This window comes from Dendrobium catenatum, unplaced genomic scaffold (genome assembly GCF_001605985.2).
Source record: "Dendrobium catenatum unplaced genomic scaffold, ASM160598v2 fragScaff_scaffold_231, whole genome shotgun sequence".
Classification (NCBI taxonomy): Eukaryota; Viridiplantae; Streptophyta; class Magnoliopsida; order Asparagales; family Orchidaceae; genus Dendrobium; species Dendrobium catenatum.
Genome location: NW_021318693.1, coordinates 1,507,136 through 1,532,370, shown reverse-complemented (window position 1 = coordinate 1,532,370; position 25,235 = coordinate 1,507,136). Strand labels below are relative to the sequence as shown.

Below are 25,235 nucleotides of genomic sequence, written 5' to 3'. Positions count from 1 at the left end.
CTGAAATGACTGTAATAAATACAATATAAAACCTTCTGGGCAGCTCATCTCTGTTAGTAGGGACAGTAAATGACAAAACAAAACAAAAAAATCTCTTCGAACTGAAAAATCCAGTCAATTCGGTAAGATTAGATTTTGGTTTGATTTGATCAAGGTTAGAGATTTTAGTTAAAGCAGAAATATAAATTGATTTAGGTTTGAATTTTCATCAAACCAATAAAACTCAAGCCAATATCACTTATAACAAATTAATAAGCAAAGGCTTCAATTTTTTGTTGACATGATTCACAATTTAAGAAATTAGGGCCTTCCCACCCCACTCCAATTTTAGGACCCTAAGCCTAAATGCACAACACACCCATAGTTCTCTTCGGTTTTTGGTTTTCCTAAACCATGAGAGTGTTGTCGGCCACCCCTAGAACTCCATATCATGGACAAATTCGCACTTTGAAGTTCAAACTCCCATCAACAAGGCTCATGGCTTGCAGAAGCAAACTTCTCATAGGCACGCATCACATGTAACAACCACTGCAGTGACAATGGCTCACACTATTTCTTATCATAATTCTTGTTCAAATATCTCACAACAGGCTCCATTTTCTGGCCTCAGCGCACACCATCCCCCGCTGCAGCAACAAGGCTCATGCCTGCACAAAAATGCCTCTTCTTATAGGCCCTTGCAGGAGTAGATTTATCATCTACTTGCCCATATCAATTGCATTGTGCTCAGTAGGAATGCATCTTTAGATAGTCTTTTATTTTTTAGTTTGGAAGCAAACAATGAAGCTTAGGCCAACCATGTTAAGAAAAATATAAAACTACAAACCAAACTGAACTACTTGGTTTGGTTTACCTATTAGATAGTTTTGTTTCAGTTTGAGATTTTTGCATTCAATCCAATTCAGCTTGATTCCAAATATTGTATGATTTGAAACCAAACTGAAGCGTCCCAAACCATATCAGTAACACTACACAAAAAGCACGAGGCTTCTTGTATTATAATGATTTAGTCACAAAATGTTGACTAGAAAATGCAGCTTTAAGATATTACGATATGATATTCATAGTTACCAAAATGAGGAATCCCAAAATGTTTGTAAGGATACCTTATATTTTATGAATATTTCCAGAATTTTCTGAAAAAAGTATTTAACCATTCATTACGGCTACATTACAATCTATCGCCTAATTTTCCAAGCTTTAACAAGCAGAGTTTTTATTAAAAATAAAACCTATAAAAGAGTAGGAGCAAAATGCTATCTGAAGATATCGATACCCAGATTGAGTGAATTCCTGCATGACGGTAGCTGTTTCCCTGACTAGTTGTGTGACCGGAATTGCCTCCTGCAACCACAATATCAGATTTATGATTAAAATGACTAGAGTTTTTTACCAGATTTCAAGGTTACCATGATACCATACATAAAAGCACCGTTCTGGGCATAGGAGCACCATAGTGGACAAAATAGCAAGCTTATTAGAAAAAAAATGGGATAATTTGCATGATCCCAACAAGAAACAGCATGATACATCTTCAGGTACGATGCAACACAGGTCTGTAAATTGAGTTTTCTAATCAATGAACCTATCTAAACTATTATTTAAACAGGAATGTATACATTGAAAAAGTCTACTAAGATACGTACATGAATATTAACTAGAAAGTTTCGCGTGATTGACCAAGGACTGGACAGAACTAATAAATTTTTTAGATAACTTTATGTAGTAGTACTAAAATAAGCAAAGGACGGGAAGCAAAACAATACTTTGTATAGTCTGTAATACTGTTGTGCCTGCTTTCGGCTTTTTCTCACCAAAACACGGGAATCTGGACCCATTCCGCTACATAGAAAGAAAAGGAAATGCTGAGATAAACAAAAGTAAAGTATTCAATTTGCTGACAGCACTCATTGTATTAAAAGAATATGATGTCAATGCATACTAACTATTATACTTTGCAAAGAAAATTCTTCATATGAAAAATCAGTCAACAAAAATAACATAAATCATTCATGTCGTGCAGATGTTACTATGACAGAACAAGCATATTATCCCTACTAAAATGGCATGACCAGTTAAAACTGACCTTGCTAATAGAATCCAAAAACTAATGTAGAATTAGGCCATCCAGATTGCAATTTGTAACCATAACCATTATAGGGAAACTATTACACATCACATCTCTCCCTCAAACCATCCTAATAATCAATTACTCTTTCATTGGCATTGCCATTGAATCCCAATATATAAGAACATGACCTGGGTAAAGCTCATTGCAAGAAAGATACAATTAGAGGTGTTCTTTTTCATATCACATAAAGGTTTTATATGCTAAACTGGACTGCACACACTTATAGGAAAAACTAACGCAAAGCATGTGGATGCTTCTTCATTTTACCCATTCACTACAAAGTACAAACCGTGAACTGTAAATCATCTATGAATTAAAAGAGCACCCGCTACCCAGAAGACCTGATTACCGTGTTATGCAGGCTGCACTTTTCAGTTAGTTTAGTATTTCGTGGAATCTAGATATTGTGTAATCAGGACCTTCTAGTTGTACTTTTATTTCTTATATATTTTCATTTTGTTAAATTTCTTTGAGTCATGTATTTTTGGATCTTTTTGTTATTCGTTTAGGTCATGAAATGTCATATATAATGTATGCTAGTTGTATGAATATGAGGTTTGAGCAGCCTAACCATTTCTATGCCTTAGCTGTGTCCAATGACCAATTTGACCCCCTTCTGACCACCTATTGACCACTGCATCGTCATATTATTTGTCAAATCTCCTTTTTTATCACTAAGTCAGACTCCTAAATAGAAAATTCCAACCCCCCACCCCCCACCTTCTTTTTCTCATTCTTATTTAAAATAATAAAACTTATGCATAAGCTTGAGAATCAGTTCGGCCTTGAACATCACTTGAAAACTTTGAAATCTCTCCAAAATGTTTTAGAAACCTATTTATTATTCCTTCCTCACGCCATGAACATCCCTCGCTCACTCCTTTTATATTTTGGGATGCCCCTTGCTTTAGTTTATAAAAAAAGTGGTATATATTCTCATGTATTTCCATGTTGCAATGATATTTAAATGAAAGTTTGTTTCACTTGAGTTCACAACTCTGCGTAGCATGCTTATCACCCTCAAGTTAAAGAATACCTGAGAGTGAAGACACAATCCTTGGATAATGACTTCTATTAAGGAAATGACAAATAATTGTTCATAGAGATCAATTTAGAGTCTTAGATTATCCTTGTTCCCCCACTGATTGCTTTAAATCTATCAAAGTGGGATTACATTAGCTTATCATCTCTTTCTTGCTTTTTAAGAATAGACATCATTTATACTTAACATCACATTCATTTAAGCCAAGCTTCGCTAGTTCATTCGGTGTTATTGTACTAGTTAATCAATAGATGATGCATGCTTATATAATTTAATCATAAGAATCTGAGAAACAACAATGTTTCCATTCATTATAGCACAATGCATATATATTACCTCTTTAGTCCTACATGATATTTGATTTCAGAGGAAGAATTCTCATCTATTTGTTGGGTATTATTTCTTGCATCATGTTATATAGTATTATCATAGTTGTACAATTCATAAAATTACTAAAAGGCTTTTGATTCACTAGAAAGTCCTAGGGTGAGTTTCTAACATCTTGTTTAATTCAAAAAATTTAAGACAATTCAATCTCTTTTGGTAATTAAAAAAAACTCGACAAATTTCTACGAATAGTGCTATTATTAATCTCGTGTTTGTTGAAATCAAGTAAAAGTCTCCATAACTTTATTTAATTAGATTCTTTAAATATTTCGTATAAATGTTCTTTAAATATTGTTGCATTTTGAAATCAAACAAGCACATGCTTCAATTATAAACTTTTCTATGATTGCATTTTCTATCTTCAGCTACTGCTCTCTATATTTTAACCATCATTTGATTAAATTACATCTAAATCTTAAAAGTAATCGGTTTTTATCAACTCAATGAGCTCTACAACTTTCAAGAAGAAAATTTTATCAAAATATGTTATTTAAACCATCCAAATCATCAAAACCTGAGAGCACTTACTAAAAACCTACTTTGAATCATGAAATTTAGATTATTGTTGCATTCTCCCTAATCACATATTAGGGTGATTGTTCATATCAACCAGAAGCATATTCAAGGCAATATAAAAGTGTTCCAAATTCGAATTATAATTTTGGATTCATGGGTAAACATGCTAGCTATCCATCATGATCTTGGTCCCAAGAGTATCTCTTCATTGTAAGTATTACCTAAACATAATTATTCAAATAGAAGGGGTTGATCATCAACACTCATACAATAGTTATCAATTTGAGAAGAGATGCATTAGACGTAAGGAACACATAGAGGCACTTTCTATTCTCAAAAAAGAATTTAAGAATCTTAATGTAAGATCAAATAATTTTTTACGAAAGCTAGCTTAACCCATCAAAGTATCATCAACTGAAAAATAAGAAAGTAAACCGGAGAAAAACGAAGCTTCTCCTTTACTTTAATCCTGTGAAAGCCTCCCCATAATCATTGTTGACATGGATAAAGAAAAAAAACAAACAAAAAAAAAGATTGTGGAAATAGTCCTTGTTAAAACCTCAACAAAGTGAAAAATTAAGAGAAGCCTCTCTAGGATTTATGCAATATGATTGGACCTCTTATAAGTTCAAATGGTAGAATGGTCCTATAGCCAAAAATAATTTTTTAAACTATTGATTAAAAAATTTGTCCAAACTATGAATATAATTACTACTATTTTGGATGAGATAACTAAAATAATGGATATAATTATTGATGTTAAAATATGATTATTAAAATAATGAATATGGCTACTGAAATTCAAAATGTGGTTACTTACATAACCTATATCCACATTCAAAGTTCTAAGAAAACAAATCCTTTCTTTTAGTGAACATATTCAAAACAACAGTAACTAATCAATTATTTTAGTAACCACATCCCAAATCTAGTCACTACAAATCCTTTCTTCTAGCAATCAATAATCTTTATCAACTCAATGAGCTCTACAACCTTTAATTTGTGCATGCAATGATAAATTAAGGTAATCAGCTTTTCCATGGCATACACAAATTAAAGAAGCGTCCACTCAAAGTTAATTTTATGGAGTGTGGTATGTAAGCAATAGTCACAAGATATCCATTTCCTATAATTTCATTAAAAGAATCTTGATAATAGAAGTGATCATATTCTAATCAACCACAATTCTAAAACAAACAACTTTTAAGTTATTAGAATAGGCTTGTCTTATTGTTACATTTCTTCTATATGCTAAAAGCCATTTCAAATACCAAACCATTTACATCATGCAAAGAGTGTTTCAAATTTAATTAATGTAATTTTTGTGAATATCATACTTAGAGGTACTAATACGAGTGTCCCGCTTGGCTTTTTTATTCCATGATCTAGATTAGTCAAGTAATGATAGGAAGAACCACAATATCACTTTGCCTTCCAAAAGAATGTAATGATCCAATTTTTCTAATAAAATTATGCCAATAAAAATGCTATATATGCTCCAATATGTCATAAACACGTCCAAGAATATTGTCTTTAAATCAAGGCACCCTTTGACATAAAAATGTTGGAATGCTGCAAACTATATACTTCGTAGTGAATATCCTAGCTTAGGATTCTCAATGTAAACTCAATTTTACTAAATGTAAGCACCGATATAAGGTTTCAAGAAAAAAAAAGACAGTAAAAGAAAATACAGCCTCACATGACACCCTAAAGAACCGTTAAAATGAAAAATTGGTGAATCACGGACAAGGAAATAGCACAAGGAAACCTAAATCAAGGCTAATATATTATTCCAACAAATACCTTAATTGTGAAGTATAATTTCAGGATGCGAAAAAACAAGAAACTTCAAATGACATGAATAAAAGTAAAAGTTATTGGACGTAGAAAAAGAAAATTGATCTTATATACCTGTAAACAACTCCAATGTTGGGTGTCATAAGTTGAATCTTTTGAATCTGCACTTAGATTGGTAGTAAGTAGGATCATGCATGCTTCCCATTTATATAGGAAAAAAAAAGAGAACATTCAAAATCACAATAGAAAGTTCAAAAGTTCAATTGAAATAGTCACATCACGATAACTCAACAACAACAACATCAAGCCTTTGTCCCACTAAAAAATTGCACGCTTATTAAAGAGAACGGCATCATCAAGGAGCATTAAGGCAAATAAATAGTGAAGGCAAGAAGTAAGAATATGCAAGAGAGACAAACACCTCATCTTTTTAAGTGAACTTCTTTTAAAAAATATATATTAATTTATAAGGCATGATACATGTACACCTACGTGGAGGACAAAATATATGTAATGTTTACATAAATAGCATTATTCATATTTGCAATGAATTCAACACAAAATCCTAAAACTATGGCAAAAAAATCATCCAAAATGGGTAAAATATAAGAAATAATATTCAGGAAACCATATTTATGCAAAGTCTCTTAATATATACTACACGTTACATAATCTTTAGAGACCAGAATAAGGCAATGCATTCATGTGCGCAAGTAAATAACAAATTAAAATGATAAAATGTTTTATAAAATAGTAGTATAAAATCATAAAGATAGATTATAAATTATATAATTCAGAAATGAATGTGGTAAGACCATATTAGATTTTTTTATAGCTGATGACTTTGCAATTACTAATACGGTAATACCTTAATTAAAAAAAAAAAAGATAAACATCTAATCACTTATAAGAATGGATATAGTAAAACTAAGATTGATTACTTTCTTATAAGAAAAAGAGATTGTTTATATTGTAAAGATTGTAAAGTTATTCCGAGTGAAAGTTTATGTACCCAACATCGCTTATTAGCGTTAGACGTTAATATGAAGAGACAGAATATAAAAAATAAAGTAAATCGTTGTTCTAGGATTAGATTGAGGCTTTTAAAGAATATTAACAAAAATATTTTTGAGAGTAAAATTTTAGATCTTAAGATTTTGTCTGTGCATAAGGAAGCTAATTTTATGTGGAAAAAATTAACTACTAATATTAAGGATATTGTAAAAGATTGCTTGGAGAATCACAGGGAAATGCTCCTAATAATAAAAAAAAATTGTGATGGAATCAAAATGTGCAAAAAAAGATAAAAAAATAAATAGATTTGTTATAAAAATTAGTTTAGATGTAAAAATCCTGATAATTTGGAGAGATAAAGAGGCCCGTAAAAAGTCTAAGAAAGCAATTTGCGATTCAAATATTTTAACTTTTAATTATTTATATAATAAATTAGATACTAAAAAGCGAAAGATATATGTATAAGTTAGTCAAACAAAAAGATACGAGTAGTAAGGATTTAGTCCAAGTGAAGTACATTAAAGATGATAATCAAAAAGTACTTTTATTTGAAGAAGATATTCAACAAAGGTGAATGAAATATTTTGCTAAACTTTTCAATGAAGATTGTGTTAATACAATTGATTTAGTGACCTTAACATCCTAAATGAAAATAAAAATTTTTGTTTTTATCGGCGTATTAGTCAAATCGAAATTAGAAAGGCTTTAAAGAAAATGAAATGTGAAAAAGCTGTTGGACCTGATGATATTCCAATAGAGGTGTGGAAATGCTTAGAAGAAGGAATTTCTTAGCTTACTAAAATTTTTAATATTATTTTGAAGACTAAAAAGATGCCAAATGAGTGGAGAATGAATGTGTTGATTCATATTTTTTGAAAATAAAGATGATGAACAAGAATGTGCGAATTATAGAGAAATTAAGCTAATGCGTTATACTTCAAAACTTTGGGAGAGAGTTATGGATCATAAGTTACGACGTGATGCTAAAGTTTCTCAAAATCAATTTGGATTCAAACCGGGTAGGTCTACTATGGAAGCCAAGCATTTATTGAGAGGTTTGATGGAGAAGCATAGAGAGAATAAGGAGAATCTTCATATGATATTTATTGATTTAGAAAAAACATATGATAAAGCTCCAAGAGAAGTGTTATGGCAAGTTCTAAAAAAGAGAGGATCTTATAATGCTTATATTCAAGTCATTAGGGATATGTATGCAGGAGTTATTACTCGTGTTCAAACACAAGGTGGTTTGAACAAGTACTTTCCCATTTATGTTAGATTACATCAAGGATCAGCCTTAAGCCAATATCTTTTTTGCTTTAGTCATGGATGTTCTCACTAGGCATTTGCAAGAGGTTATACCCTAGTGTTTGCTTTTTGCTGATAATATTCTTCTTGTTGATAAGATTAGAGAGGGAGTTGATGGGTAAACTTGAATTATGGAGGTCAACCTTAGAGTCTAAAGGTTTTCTTTGAGTAGATCTAAAACTGAATATATGGAGTGTAACTTTAGCAATAATAGATCTAGTGGAGGGTTTGTGACTTTGGGCGATCAAGTCATTAATAAGAGTAAGCGTTTTAGATATCTTAGGTCTACCATTCAGAGTGATGATGAAATAGATGGGGATATTATTAGCAGAATTCAAGTTGGATGGTTGAAGTGGAGAAATACATCGGACTGGTTGTGTGATAGAAAAGTCCCCCTCAAACTCAAGGGGAAAATTCATAAGATGGTGGTGAGACCTACAATGCTGGTGCAGAATGTTGGACATTAAAAGAGAAGCATAAAATTAAGTTAAGTGTTGCTGAGATGAAGATGCACAGGTGGATGAGTAGTTTTACTCTTAGAGACAGGATACTAAATGAGCATATACGTGAAAAGGTTGGAGTAGCTCCAGTGGAAAATAAGATTAGAGAGAGTCGCCATAGATGGTTTGGTCACATAAAGTGGCGACCTTCTGATGACCCGGTTAGGAAAGTAGATGTATTAGATTTGGTTTATGTTAAGAAAGGTAAAGGTAGACCTAAAAATATTTGGTTAGAAAATATTAGAAATGACATTTCTTTTCTAGATTTAAATGAGCATTTAACTCTTAACAAGACACAATGGAAAAAAAAAGGATTCATGCAGTCGACCCCATGTAGTGGGATAAAGGCTTGATGTTGTTATTGTTGTTGTAGAAAGGATACAAAAAACGAATTATAGCGGAAGAAGAAGATTGGAAACAAGTTATCTAATTATTCTTTGCAATGAATGAGATTGAGGAAATAGAATTACTTAGATTGGAAAATTAAGAAAGTCAGAAAGAAATAATATATATATATATATATATAAGGATGGAGGAAACATAAAAATAATAGCATGGTTTACCGAGCAGTTAAGATAAAAAAGGTACTCACCTATGATGTTAGGCGGCTAAGCTAAGGTGCTACCAAAACTCTACTAAGGCAACCATTTTGTTGGCCTTGCATCACCCAACCTCACTTGCCTTAGACACCCAACCTCACTTACCTTAGACACCAATTCTCTAGAGCCTTAATAAATATCATGGATGCACAAATTAGCAAATGAAAGAATGCAAAAAAAAAAGTAAATTAGATCACAACTAAGGCCAAGTATAAGCATTTAAACAAGATTGGATGATTGCAAAAATAAAATAGGAAATCGAAAAAATCAAGTAACCTCCATATAAGAACAATCTTAATTAAAAATTAAAAAAAAAAGAACAAAAATAAGAAAGATCAAGAAAGAGCCACAGTGAAAGCTAATGAGAGAGAGAGAGAGAGATTAAATCAAAGCAAGACAAAAGAGTTTAATGGCGAGACAGAGCCATAGCAAGATAATGGAGGGCAAGAACGAAAGGTAGAAAGCATAGAAGCCACGCATATGTATCCTCGTTTGAAGTATCAAAAACCCTTAATGATTATGTATGAAAAATGGTGAAAGTGATCATCAAAGTTGCTAAAAGGGGGCCACGAGAACTTACGAGGATAATTCCACTTTACGAAGTAAATGGATTTCAATGCCAGGTCGAAGTGATGTCTCCAGGGACTCGTTAGAAAAATGGTGTCATGCAAGCTATTTAAGAACATTTCTAGAGGGTGGGGGAGTAGCGAGGATGCACGACATGAAAACAATCACATCTAAGAACTGGAGTAATCACTGGCAAGGATATTGCAATGATGGAATCCACTTGGGGTTGTTTTCTTATAATGGATTGATCATTGGAACAGGTCAGGTGAGCTGTAAGATCACATGAAAGTGGTTGAGCAACTGAAACAACGAAAGGAATAATGTCACAACGATGGAGGGGAGAGAGTAGAGACTAATCAAAGTGAAGGAGGGGAATGGAGCGGATACAATTATATATACAGAGTTTGCAGTAATACGACACCACAGTTCGACACCCTATAGAAGTTATGTTCTTTGTAAGCATAGGTGAGAGGAGTGAAAATTACTTGTAACATGGAGAATTGTAATCATCCTGAAGCAGCAATAGAGGTATTATTCTACATCTCCCTACTCTCTTTCAATTTTCTTACTTCTATTTTGTCCTTATATGATCTTACATGAGACTTTTCTTAAGTTTTGACATTGCATTCTTTGCTTGATTATGTTTGAAAAATGGTCGAAGAGTGTATCAAGGAGTTTAGCTATTTCTAAATTTCGCTTCCTTGCTTTTGATGAGGTTACAAACATTTATTCTTCTCTTGGTTTCTCAAATTCCTTGTCCTTAGGTAAAAACCATGAAATTAGGAGTTTTGCATGACTTTTGCAATATGAAGAAATGAAATGCATTAATTGAAGATGTATCATCATCTATATATTTTTGTTTTTCATTAACAAGTGAGCATTTTTTTGGTCTTGGAGAGGAATAATAATATGATATTTTAAAGGACTAAAGAATTTGTAAGCATCAGTCAACAAGGAAAAAAATGTTTTCTACTGTTTCTAAATTTGAGCCAAGCATGTTTCATCTAATTTCAAAAGTAATTGTATTAAAGGCATGGGATTTTATGGCTCTGATAGAGACACGGAGAAATAGAAAAGAACATAAGCTAAGAAAAGTAAAATCAATAATACATGACTTTAAGGCTCCACAAAGTTCTAATGTTGCAACCTTCTTCACATGATAAGTAGCCAATTCCATGTTTTTGCTTTATCTCTTATTTTGAATCTCCAGTGTGCCTTCTCTTACTTAAAGTGAAACTCCTTATGAGATTATGGTTTTTCAGATGGGGATAAATAAGCGAGGAGCAATAACTAAGACCAACAAAAATAGTTATTCGAGAGGTTTTTTGAGGGAGGAGCTTCAGTTGACAAAATGTTACTTTAACAATGTCCTTCGAAGCTTTTGTGCAAGGTTTTTCTTGATTAAAAAGCATCGTTTGCTAATGGATAAATGTTGCATATATAATGGTTAAAAAAATCTTTGAAATTTCATTGCTTGAAGTTGTTCTTTCACATGAGTATTGCTGGATGGTTGCACTTCTGAAGCTCTTCGTTTTAGTTGTATCTATGCTTTTCTTTCTCAAGAAGTGATTAATATGAAAGCATTCATTAACCTCAACTTCTGAATCATTTTTACTTTCATAGTATTTTTTTATTCCAATAGGATACTTGAAGAGAATATGCATTTGAAATGATCTTTCTTTATTAGATTTAAATGAGAATTTGACTTTTAATCGGACACAATGGCAAAAAAGGATTCATGTAGCCGACCCCACATAATGGGACAAAGGCTTGATATTGTTATTGTTGTTGTTGTAGGATACTTGAAGAGACCATTCCTTCAAATCAAAATTTTCTTGAAATCAACCTGTGAAAAAAAATGTGATTCATCTACATTTGTTTAACTATCATGGTACAATAGGTCTGAAGAAAAAAATTATAGATTATATATCATGGTTCACACACTTCCATGCTACTTTTTGTATTTAGTTAAGTTGTCATGCTCTTCATTATAGTATAGTATTTCGATTGACATATTATTTAGATCATTTGTGTATAATTAGTTATATAGATTGTGCGTTGTATTAGGTTGTTTTGGGTAGAATTTGTAGAACTTCATAAGAAATTTTTGATGTATGTAAAAGCATACACCCAATTCACCCCTCCTCCTTTCTCCTCCCATCTTGATGTGCCATAAACCATTAATTACTCCGACGATCCCTTTGTTATAATCATTTTTAAATCAATCATTTATAATTTCGCCAAACATTCTTCTTAACATCCTCATTTTTGTCATGTTTAATTTATTTATCAATTACTTCATTGTTGACCAATAGCTAGATCTATACAGCATAGCTAGCCTAACTGTATTTCTATAAAATTTAAATTTAAATCTATATGATATTCTCTTACAGCATAATACTCTTCAAAGACTTATACATTTTGACAACTAAATCATAACTCCAAAAGTTATATTTATAGATCTAAAATACTTAAACCTAATATATTTAAGTATCACTTTATCTTCTAATAATCATAAACAAATTATTTTCTATGCATTACTTCTATTGTTTTAACTTATCACTAATTTCAAGTATGATTTCATTGATTAGAAATAAGTTATCTCCAAAAAAACATGCACCCAGTTACCTCAATTTTTATATCATTTGTGAGCATATTTATAACCAATATAAAAAACTATAAGCTTAATGTTGATCATTACAATGAGGAACCCTTTGGCCAATCAGCAATTACTTCTAAAACTCGTGGTATTCATAATCAATGTTCCATCATACATATCATAAATAACATCAAGATATATTTAACACAGTTTTTCCAATAATGTACATCAAATCAATTCTCGAGCTATTCATCGTATACCTTTCAAAAATGAACAAAACCACATGAATATCTTCTCTTCGCTCTTTATAATCTCTCATTAAATTGCGTGGTACAAAAAATGCGTTCATAATGCATCTCCAACACATAAAAATAAATTCTTTAATATTGATGCAATTTTCTAAGTCTATGTTTTATTATTCTCTCACAAAACTTCATTGTAGGATTTTTAAATTTGATTCTCCTATAATTATCACAATTTTAAACATCTCCTTTATTCTTGATTGGATCTACTAAAAATATTTCTTCTCCAATCATTTAATATTCCCTTAATCTTCAAAATTTTATTAAAAAGTTTTGTCAATTATACTACTTCATTATTAGTATCTCATCAAGACCCAAAGTTTCACCTTTATGCATGGTAATGCAACTCTATTTATTAGGATTCATCTATAATATGCAACTTTAATTTTACATTACGATCCTCCAAAAAAAATTTAGTTAAAATTCTAATTCAATAATTTTTTTAAGTACATTTCCATCTTTCTTTGATATTAAACTAAAATCTCACTATGGTCACTTTCTAATGCATATAACATAATCTTATGATTATGTTCACTTTTAATGCATATAACATAATCAAGATCCCTAATCACATATGTATTGCCTAAACTACTTTGTCTCAATTTCCTTTTCCTTAGTATCTAGCCTATCACATAGAACCACTTTATGTCTCAATTTTCTTTTTTATTATACATTTCCTACCTCCTCACTCCACTAAACCTCTTTTCCTTATGTATGATTTATTTTTAGACTTTTCCATAAATTCTACAATAAAATTTTCAAATAAAACTAGCCGTCTTGTCACAAACCAAGTTTAGCTCAACTGTAAAATTATAATTTGTCTATCTTAGTAATATATCTTGAATTATTTCTCACCTTTCAAGATCTACCAACATAACCAAAAGCAATTATTTTTTAAAATTATGTTATTTATAATACTAAGATATACATCTATATTACTAATCAATTTTGTGAGATGAGAATTTCAAGTATAATTACCTCATATTATTTGCAAAGTAATTTATTCCAATATGTCTATCCAAGTAATATATCTTGAATTATTTCTCACCTTTCAAGTTATACTAACTTACCCAAGAACAATAATTTCTTTTAATTATTTTGTTTATACTACTGAGATATTCATTTATAATTATTAATCAAGTTACACCTTCTAATGTTTGAAAAATATATTTTTTTTGTTTGCAAGTAAAAGAAGGCCATTTATGATTTGGTCACTCCACTTTTAAAAGTAACAAGTTCTCATCTCTTAAAATATGGGTTCGCAATTTCAAGGTCATATCATATTTCAAAATCAAATATAATTTCTCCACTGACTTTTGCATTTCTATTCCAGTCTCACCATGAATTCTTTCATAAAACATCCTAATAGAAATCAAATCTCAATTTAAGTTACCACTTATAATTATATCCCCATCATCAATTATATGTATTCCATTCATTTTTATCAAAGTTGGCTTTTCAAACACGAATTCAATCCAACTAAAAGGGCATAAGCACTGACTATATTTATAATATTATCACCAATAACAAACATAATTTCATTCACTCTATCACTGAATTCATTCACTTCAATATGTTTATCTTTCAACTCCTTATCAACTCTATCCCTATTATCTTCCCATTATTAATCTTCCAAACATGCAATAGCTTAATCAAAATTGGGTTAAGTTGTGGCATGATATTTCATGATGATGTTCGAACCAAACCTTTCAACTATCTTGGCACGATTGGGTTTAGCTGAGGCATGTTCTTTGTAAGGGAACATCTTAGCAAAGCCTGCCCACTTCTGATCATGATTGGGTTTAGCAATGATGCATAACTTTTAGGGAATGACCTAGCACTAAGAACATTAAATTTGAACATGCTATTATTGATTTTGGCATCCATTAATGATTGAATCTCAACCTAACCTCAACCTTCCTCACTTGGGTCATAAGGGCCAACTGCATGCATGGGCTCCACAAATGAGGGGATATATGGAAAGTCTGATTGGTATTTTTAACCATCAATCATTGGATTGAGCGATATTGCTTAGGATGTCTAAAGTAGATATTCAAGTTTGAATTTTTACAAAATTTTAGTTAATTCTTTATCTTTTACTTTTTCCACATTGCATTTCAAAAACAATATATAATGATAGAACAAGAAATACTATACAACAACAACAACAACATCAAGCCTTTATCCCACTACGTGGGGTCGGCTACATGAATCCTTTTTCTCCATTGTGTTCTATTAAAAGTCAAATTCTCATTTAAACCTAATAAAGAAAGGTCATTCCTAATATTTTCTAACCAAGTCTTTTTAGGTCTACCCCTACCTTTCTTAACATAAGTCAAATCTAATACCTCTACTCTCCTAACCGGGTCATCGAAAGGCCGTCGTTTTATGTGACCAAACCATCTAAGGCGACTCTCTCTAATTTTATCTTCTACTGGAGCTACTCCAACCTTTTCACGTATATGCTCATTTCGTATCCTATCTCTAAGGGTAAAGCCACTCATCCACCTGAGCATTCTCATCTCTGCCACACTTAACTTAGTATTATGCTTCTCTTTTAATGGCCAACATTCGGCACCATAAAGCATTGCAGGCCTCACTACCATCTTATAGAAATACTATAAAGTTTAAAAAAAAAGAATAAGAATAACTTTGCAGCACAATAGCAACTTAAAAAATAAATACAAACATACACGCTTCTCAAAAGATAATTTATTTAATGGAAAATCAATAATCAACTTTCCGCACAAAACGCTAAAATTAACAATGATTTCCCTTCCAGGTGGCATAACTGGAAACCAAGTTGAATAGTCAAATAAAGAACAATATGCAGAATCATTCTATGACTCCAACTATAGTTTGAACACAGAGCAAACAGCTAGAAGTAAATAAAAAAGTAGCAATTATCCGACAATGGACATAATTGTATGCTTACGGATGCTTCATCCACTAAAATTGAAGGCAGCTTCTTCTCAGTTGCAATAACAACACCATTTGCAGCTGCAGTAATCTCAACAAGAGTCAATAAAATCATGATATAAAATAATAGAAGACAGTATGTATTAAAAAGTATCAAACAAAAGCTTTCTGACTAAGTGTGTATCAAATCACTTTAAGCTTCTTTGTTTTTATCTGAATTTGATGATTGAGTTTGCTATCTTTACAAACTTAATTTAATTCCTTTGATATATATGCTTTCTTCACTATATCATTGTTTTAATTGCTTCTCGTGTGGAACTCTAGCAAAATATATACTAGTGGTTGGCCCTCGACATAAGCTTAAGTTTTTTTTTTTTCAAAATCAATCTGGCCAATGGAGTACCAAGAACAACATAACTCCATTGCAAGCGAAGTAGAAATTTATTTTTTTGTAGTTGTAGCATGTAATGTAGTTGTAACTTGTAATGATGCAATGATTTGAAAATCACAACACCTAACTGTCCAAAGTTAACTTTGATATAAATTCTAAAAGCATACACTAATTAATCTTATTGATAGCGTCGTGCAAAAAAATAATCATATATACCCCTTGTAATAAAAATGCCTGATCTATGTTGCCATCTACCAATTATAAGAGGAATGTGAAACTAACAATACTCATTTTGCCTAAGGCACTGCAACATAGCTAGCAATTCGATCTGCTGTCCATGAGTAGTAACTTTAAGAACCAACCACTAAACCAAAATAAAAAAAGAAAATTTTCACCAAGGTTTCTAATTACATGATGATGAAAAGCTATTAGTTAAGTAATTGAACCTCCTACTAAATCCTGATTTACCCAAGTTATCAATTTTCAACCATATTTTTTTTATTTAAACTAAGAAATATAAACTTTAGGTACTGGCATTACCATCCATCTAAACAAGCTTGAACTGTTGCATTATGAAGTTAATTTTCTTTTCCTAATCACAAGAACTTGTAAGTTATAACTCGGTCCTAAAACACAAAATTAATGGTTTCAATCTAGGGGGAATACCAGAAAATAGAGCAGATAAGCTAGTCAATGAAATATAGCGGAACAAATTCATCAATGAAGCAAATAAAGCCTAGATGTCAGTTATAGATGATCTATCTGCCACCAAAAGCTCCATTAAAATAAGGTTTTGCAACATTCCAGAAATTCACATGCAAAATTGTATTCCATCCCTTTTTTTCTTTTCCGATTCCCGACCTTAAAGCTTTAGATTACACAGGGCTCCTCCCACCAACTGAATCTCTCACGTTAAGAAGACCTCTGATCATACGTCAAACATTTGAATATACTAACAAAAATAGCACGGCAATCTTACAAAAAATAAACTCTGCTTCAAAAGGAACAAACTTGTGATCCAGAAACAATAATGGAGTAAGGTGATCGGGAAATATAAGAGGTACCTTTGATCCCTAAAGAGGTCTGACCAGATCCCACGGCCATCAGAGCATGCTCTATCTGTACCAGCTTCCCTGAAGGACTGAAGAAGAAGAAGAAGAAAAGAAGAAAGAGGTAAAAAAGCTAAAAAATATGGTGGGCGGTTGCGAAGAGGAGGAGAGTGCGCAAAACGCAAAGATCTGCACCTGAAGGTAGTGAGAGAGAAAGAGTACTGACTGTCGCCCATCGCCCCGTCTAGGATCGAAAACAAGCCCTGGGTCTGATACGCCAACGGGCAATCCGAAGGGTACTCTGGTAGAGATTAGAGAAGCGAACCCTCGCGCAAGAAAGTGCTTAGAAACTGTGATAAATTTTAAGGGTCATTTATATAAAATCCCGTATAGATTGATCTTTTGCATTCTAATTAAGGCTTGATTTAGGACTGATTTAGGCTTTGTTTGAGAATAAATTATTCTCTGTGGAATAGTGGTACTCATATTCACACTCATATTCATCTATGTACTTATCTATTATCCAATGGGTATGGGTGGGTATAGGTATGCTCATGATCTTGTGGATGGGTATGAGTTGGTACTCAACATCGGGAATAAAACGATTTATATTGATAATCACCATATATCTTATATTACTACAATCCTCACTACTTAATGTGCAATATTTAACCACGCTGCGACTATGGTAAATTCTAATATACGGCTTGAAAGTTTGCAAGCATTGCAAAGGGAAACAAGGGCGAACTGTGTTCAAAAAGCATGGAAAGTGGGTGGATATAGGTCGGTACGGCATCCCGAAAGTCACCATGGGTGGGTGTGGGTGGGCGAAGCCCCGAGTAAAGCATGGTACCCAACCAGGACCCCATGTAGGGCTTTGCTCTGGAGCTGGTATGTAGAGCTATGTTCAGATTTTAATATGTTGTTGATATGTAATTTTTGGTTGAATTTATTTTTTTCGAGTCACTTGATTTTTTTTTAATGGGTGACATATAACCTGACCCGATCATGAGGTAATATTTTGAAAAAAATGAAGTTGATGTGTCGCATTCAATTCTGGAATCGTGCGGACAGAAGTTTTAGGGATTTGCATTCATAATGTCATTTTTTTATCTTTGAACAATGATTGTTCGTGTCACAAACCGCTCTTTATCTTCAAGAACGTAAAGTTTGTCATCACTCTCTCCATCCTGTTTATTGTTTAGGGTTTATTATAAGCTTCAAATCAAGTTTACATCTTTTTTTATTTGATTTAAATTTAAATTTATGTATCATTTTTTATTTCTCAATTATTTCAATTTCAACATTTACATGGCATGAAAGACGAACCTGTATTTAGTGTTTTGGGTTTCTTTATGACTGGAGAAATTATTCTGTGCAGAGTCAAGACATAGAGTTTTCATACACCTGTTTTATGATCTCTTGTTTTACAATTGAACTTATATTTACAATTTTGACTCTGCACAGAATAATTTCTTATTTGTAATTTTGCTTGTATGTACAATTTATGTATAAGGCAAATTTAGATCTCTCGTATACAATGTGTACAAGCTTATAATTAGCACAATGATATATTTTATAATAATGGATGGATAATAGAAAAACATAGCAAAAGATTAAAAATAGAAAAATTGATGAATGCGTTTGATGATGAGAAGAATGAAAATATCAATCAAAATATTAAAATAACAAATGTTGAATTAAGTATAAATGATTATATTGTTGTGTTATTAATATGTTGTTTTATTTTATATTACATTAAATCCAATGGTATAAATATGGGGAGTAAAAAAAAAAATTTATAAACTTCCACAGTTTATGTATAAGGCAAATCTAGACATGTTGTAAATAGTATACACAAGCTCTTGTGCACTATATACAAGCTCTTGTACACACTATGTACAAGCTATTGTGCACTGTTTGATACTCAAAATTAAATTTGAAAGAATTATTTATTTATCATTTTATGAATGTACAAAAGCTCAAAAATTATGAAAAATTTATTATGGATTTACACCATGTGTCAATTTCATAAGGATTTATAGAAAATACATGTGTCAACTTCTTAATGATTTACACCATGCTTAGAAATTACAAAAAAAAAAATTATTATAATAAAAAAGTATACTATCTATCTTATGATGAAGACATTTTTTAAATTTCACTTGAAATGATTCTTTAAAATATTTTTTTATCTTGTTCAAAATACTTATTATTATACATAGTGTGTACAAGCTCTTTGTACACGCTGCATACAAGCTTTTTGTAGCCATATAAATATTTTGTACAACTATGTACCCTTATATTTACTAAAAATTAAAAAAGGGTCGGTTGGCTATGCATGTCACGTACATCTTTTAATTGATGGATGTTGTATGATTATATGGACATATGGCCGACATAATTTATGAATGCTATTGGGTTGGCTTGCTCAGTTGCTTGGCTAACCCTCTTTTTAAATTATATATGCTAAAAATTATTATGCAATCTTCTACAGTTTTTGCATATATAAGACAAATTAATGAATATTATAATGTTTTCTTGTTGTAGATGTACATCCCAAAGGTTAATTTATATTCCAGACCCTCAACATTTAGAGCTGTCTGTGACTCTTTGAAGGGATATTATGCGAAGAAGTGGAGGACGTTTTGAATATGTTAAATATATTTCAATTTAAAGAGTTTCCTCCATTTCAATAAAATAGACATCTAATCTACAAATTGTTGTCGTGTTAGGATGTGCCCAAACAAGCATTTATAATAAAAAAAAACAAGCATTTATAATCAAAGGGTATGAGCAACCATTTATCGCAAATAAAGTGGTTCTAATGATTTGTTTGCCAAATAGGGGTGATTCACTGATATTTTTTTTTTTTTTAGTGATTCACTGATTTGATATACTGGAAAACTAATCAAGACACTAACAAATTATATTGGAATAGCTATTAAAAAAGAAATAAAGAGCATTGACATATCAAGCCCGCTATCATTATTGTAAATATATAAATCAAATTTATGTTGTCCAGATTTATTTTTTCTCAATAATAATATAAAATTCCAAAGAGGCTCGTTAGTATAGACTAGAATATAGATGAGTTCATATGATATAATTATGCTATATCCATTAGGGATTTCTTAGTTATTCAATTTGATCGTATGGTGATGAAGCATACTAATGATGTCACCTTATGATATATGAGTGGATTTGTTCCTCGTTGATGGTGAGTACTCATAGCAACTTTGTCCCTCTAATTATACTGTTTTTTTCTAATTCTACTTATTGACCATATGCGTATTTGATTTATGGAGCTTACATCCTGATGTGGGGAGAATCACCAAAGAAGCATGATGGGGAAGAAGAAGAAGGGCTAAACAGCCCTAAGAGACCAAAAAACAGCCAAGCTGTTCAAAAATCCAAAAATATTCATTCATATCACTTCCCTCTTACAAATCCTATATTTATAAGCTAGCAAAAGAAATCTAGATAAAGCAAGAACATTCTAGAATTCTTATAACAAACTAAATATCATATGCCTAAGGAGTATTTTAACTAATATGCTCCGCATCATTCTCCTCCGGTACGAAGAAAACCAAGCAGGTGATGGAGTCGGGATGGAACACACGGATTCGAGCGAAGGCTGGAGATGAGTCGTGGTCAAAATTGTGAATACTTAAAATAAATTATCCAAATCCAAGGCTTCCTCCACCTTGGTTTTGTCCACCATTCTACACCTTGAATTTCACAGCTGCTCTAGATATGTTTGACTTTCTTGAAACTACTGAGGAGAGCTCCCTGCATTGTAGCAGGATACATCTTGTTTGTTTCCTCTCCAGCCAAGAATACTCTACCATTGCCGATGCTCTTTGCCAAAATATCATAATCAACACCAGAAGATCCAACAACCACATAAGAATATGATCTATATGTGAACTTATCTACTCCCCAACGAGTGCAAATAACCTGTAATGGATTAGAAACCTGAATTCCCTTGGGAGCGAACATACCGCGAAAAATACTGAGCGCCCTTTCAATTGGTTCTATTGGAGGAGCCTTCACAAAAGTAATGGTTGGTTCCCTACCCTTCCTACTCGAGCATAACCAGAAATCAAAGCCGTCTTAAGACACAACAATCCAGTCGGCAATTCATCAAATATCTTGCGATCATAATTCAGATCTGATAACCGAGCATAGGCTCAAGTATAGAGGCCGATGGAGCAGGCTTTGAGATAAAAACGTTGGGCTTAGGGCATTCGCACAGAAGCATGAGAGCAAAGAGATGGAAACGTGGTGGATTGGCAATTGCTGAGGTTCTCCTCGACGAACATAATCCAGGAGGAAGGCTACCGCTCACTTGGTATCCACAAGATTTCATCAGAGTTGTCATGACTGACATGAGGATGAGAGCAGATCCAGCTTCAGGGTACCCAGGGAAAACCTACCGCTTCTACAATGGCAATCCAATCTTCAAATTCGGCCACGGACTCAGCTACTCTACCTTCTCCTACAAATTCAAATCAATCGCTCAAAGCCACCAGATGGAAAGTTGGTGTTGGAACTCCTGAGGAGTGTCGAACTGCACGTCTGCACCTCCAACAGAAAGCGGGATGGTACAAGAAATTGAATTGATTGAAAGATCAATTATCTGGAGGGATGAGAGATTGTCGCTCTATTTTGGGAGATTCACGGCATACATCCCGGTCCAACTTGACAAGAAGAACGGTGGCTTATCTGCTGCATTCTTGCGAGAAGAAACATGGCGATAGGTGATCATGTGAGCAGAATGACGACCGATAAGCGAGTAAGGGCGCGAAGTGCAATGCTCCTAGTATCATGCAGGCCGACATTGGAGAACGCCACCGAGAAGGGAGCGTCGGGATCGATTTTGGTGTACGGCTGCATCAAACAGAGAACCAAAGCTAGGAGGCAGAAACAGGAAGTGGTGATCGACATGGCGCTGACGAGTCCAATCAGTATATCCTTGGCCGGATTCTTAGTCTCTTCCGCCATTGTGGAGACGGCGTCGAAGCCGACGTAGGCGAAGAAGAACGGGCCGACGGAGGCCGCCAGAGATTAGATCCGGGTTGCCGAGCCAGCTGCCGGCTCACGTCATCTCCTCGTATGTGCTGGAGCTTCTCCTCCCGGTACAGCCTCAGCGGTTCTGGCGTGTCTCTCGGGAGAGGCGGCTAATCGGCGGTATGAGCAACCATTTATCGCAAATAAAGTGGTTCTAATGATTTGTTTGCCAAATAGGGGTGATTCACTGATTTGATATACTGGAAAACTAATTACGACACTAACAAATTATATTGGAATAGCTATTAAAAAAGAAATAAAGAGCATTGACATATCAAGCCCCCTATCATTATTGTAAATATATAAATCAAATTTATGTTGTCCAGATTTATTTTTTCTCAATAATAATATAAAATTCCAAAGAGGCTCATTAGTATAGACTAGAATATAGATGAGTTCATATGATATAATTATGCTATATCCATAAGGGATTTCTTAGTTATTCAATTTGATCGTATGGTGATGAAGCATACTAATGATGTCACCTTAGGATATATGAGTGGATTTGTTCCTCGTTGATGGTGAGTACTCATAGCAACTTTGTCCCTCTAATTATACTATTTTTTCTAATTCTACTTATTGACCATATGCGTATTTGATTTATGGAGCTTACATCCTTTGTTGACCCCTGCAGTAGCTAATGCAATACTTTGTTTCCTTCGTGGGGGCAGCCACATTTTTTCTGCCATGCAACTCTCTAACTTATTTAGTGGTCTTAGGGATACCCAGGTTTAAATTATTCATGATAATCTTTATACATCTTTTATTTATGATCCTTATGGATCTTTATGATAGAAATATGAGTCATAGTCTCTTATAATCTGATGAATGTTTGAACAAGCAAACTACTTTGATGTCTATCTTCCAAGCACATCCATCATAATCTCAAAGTGCTTCATAGTTAACTCAATTTATGTTCAAGGTCATATAAGAATATATTTTTATGTTATTTATGTTAGAATGCATTCATTGTCCATTCCAATATTAGTAAACATAGGTTATAATATAAATGATATGAAACAATAACATTTGCTTAGAAAATGATCATGATACTTGTTTGAAAAAGAATGGAAATTTTATTTTGAAGCTAAAATTTGACCACTAAGGTTTCGTTTGGGTCTGCTTTTTTATTACTTCTTAAAGTTATTTTTTAATTCAAAATTTAAAAAAAAAATTGTACTAAAAAATTGCTTTAAGAAGCAGTAAAAAAATCATCCCAAACGAAGCCTAAATTTGAAACTGAGCTTGATGAAATTTTCAATGAGGAAAGAACTTGTAATAGGAGTTTTGATCCTTGTTCGAATATACTTTGAAGCATAAATTTATTTTATTTGAACCAAATGTTTGATCCTTAGCCTCGTGCAGACATTAAATCGTAAATTGTAAATATGGTTCAAAGAAGGTTTGAATAATGTTTGAACAAGGTTCAAACCATATTGAACCTTATTAGAAAACATTTTTATCATTATCTTTCAAGTAATTGATTCATTTGAGTTAATTTATTATATATATACAAATGCCTTATCCATGCATCATGTGGAGAGAAATCCACCACGAAGCAGCTTTTCTCTTTTATAATATTGTAATTCGTTAGGGTTTTATTTTATAAACTTCACATAGGTGTGAACATATATTTTTAATTTAATAGTTATTCAATATTATAAAAGTTATTCATGCTTCATATGTAATGGTTAATAAATCTACTCAGCTTAAAAAAGTATTAACATAAAGAGAAATCAGTCATTTGCTCAATAAATTTTCTAGAGGTATGACATTCTGTCTATCATGTGACCAAATTAGATGAGATATCAATCATTATAAAAAACTAAAATTTATGAATGTGGTATTTTAACCACCATTGTTTAACTGCACTCATTTAATCACCATCACACGATTATAATCTACTAACTACCATCACCTAACTATGATTTTCTGATCATTGTCGCCGAATTACAATCCTCCAACCACTATCAATTGAAGATGGTATTATCCTAACCATCGCCCTACCACATTCATATGATCATTATCACATAACTATTGTCGTTCAATGGCCATCACTAGACCACGATCATCTGACCACCATCTCCCTCATACAATCCTTCATCCACCATCTCCTAGGTATAGTTCTCTAATCATTGTTGTCTGACTATATTCATCTGACCTAGACCACAATCATCTGACCACCATCTCCCTCATACAATCCTTCATCCACCATCTCCTAGGTATAGTTCTCTAATCATTAATGTTGTCTAACTATATTCATCTGACCGCCATTCAACTATGATATCTCAACCATTGTCAACTAACTTAGGTCCCTTGACAATTATTGCATGAGTACATCCGTTGACCATCATCATCCATCCAAGGTCATTCAATCACCATGCAAGGACATTCAATCACCATTGCTCAAGTATAATCCTCAAACCAGCGTTATGGATTATACAAAAAATTATATTTTAAAAATTTTATACTAAAAAGATGCTTTTAAAAAATAGTAAAAAAATAGTCCTAAAAGAACCCTAAGGGGTGCTTCCCACCTCTACATTTAGAACAATATCATCAACAAAAAGCATGCACCAAGGTACATCCTCTAGCAAATGTCTAGTGATAACAACCATGACTATAGCAAAAAGATATGGACTTAAGGCTAATCCTATATGTAATCCAACCGAAATAGAAAAAAAATGAAAACAAATACCTTCGGTCGTTCTACGACCCTCCTCGGCGGCGCGCGACTAGGAAGGAGAGAGGCGGCGCGCGACTAGGAATGAGGCTCGGTGAAGTCCGGTGACCGTCGGCGACGTCTAACCACGGCGAGCGACGAACGGCGACGGGCGAAGCAGTCGAAGTGAGAGAATGGAAGGAAACGAATGACGGCCAGAGGGGTTCGATTTCGGGAAATAGGGCTTTTACCGGCGGAAGTTCCGCCGGTTTCGACGCTAGTGACCCCGGTATAATTTCCGACGCGTCATCCGTCGGTAATATTTCGTTGAGTTTAAATACGCCGGCGCAATGTCCGCCGGTAACGTATGCCGGAA

The 25,235-nt window shown here is 32.9% G+C and overlaps 1 protein-coding gene and 1 non-coding gene across 2 annotated transcripts in view; one reads left to right on the top strand and one right to left on the bottom strand.

The window, feature by feature from the left end:
• The window catches only part of LOC110095363 (proteasome subunit alpha type-2-B), a 37,132-nt gene extending 19,653 nt beyond the window's left edge, over window positions 1–17,479 (bottom strand). Inside the window, exons 1-6 of the mRNA XM_020820878.1 lie at window positions 17,320–17,479; window positions 17,140–17,216; window positions 15,701–15,765; window positions 5,991–6,037; window positions 1,767–1,842; window positions 1,277–1,344 (exon numbers count right to left, since the gene is read on the bottom strand). Coding sequence (XP_020676537.1) covers window positions 1,277–1,344; window positions 1,767–1,842; window positions 5,991–6,037; window positions 15,701–15,765; window positions 17,140–17,216; window positions 17,320–17,360 — 374 coding nt within the window. The 5' untranslated portion in view covers window positions 17,361–17,479. The remainder of the gene's footprint in view (window positions 1–1,276; window positions 1,345–1,766; window positions 1,843–5,990; window positions 6,038–15,700; window positions 15,766–17,139; window positions 17,217–17,319) is intronic.
• Window positions 17,480–19,443: 1,964 nt separating this feature from the next.
• On the top strand, window positions 19,444–19,576 carry LOC114579231. The gene has a single exon (XR_003700140.1). It is a non-coding gene; the product is annotated as a U11 spliceosomal RNA (small nuclear RNA).
• Window positions 19,577–25,235: the final 5,659 nt, after the last annotated feature.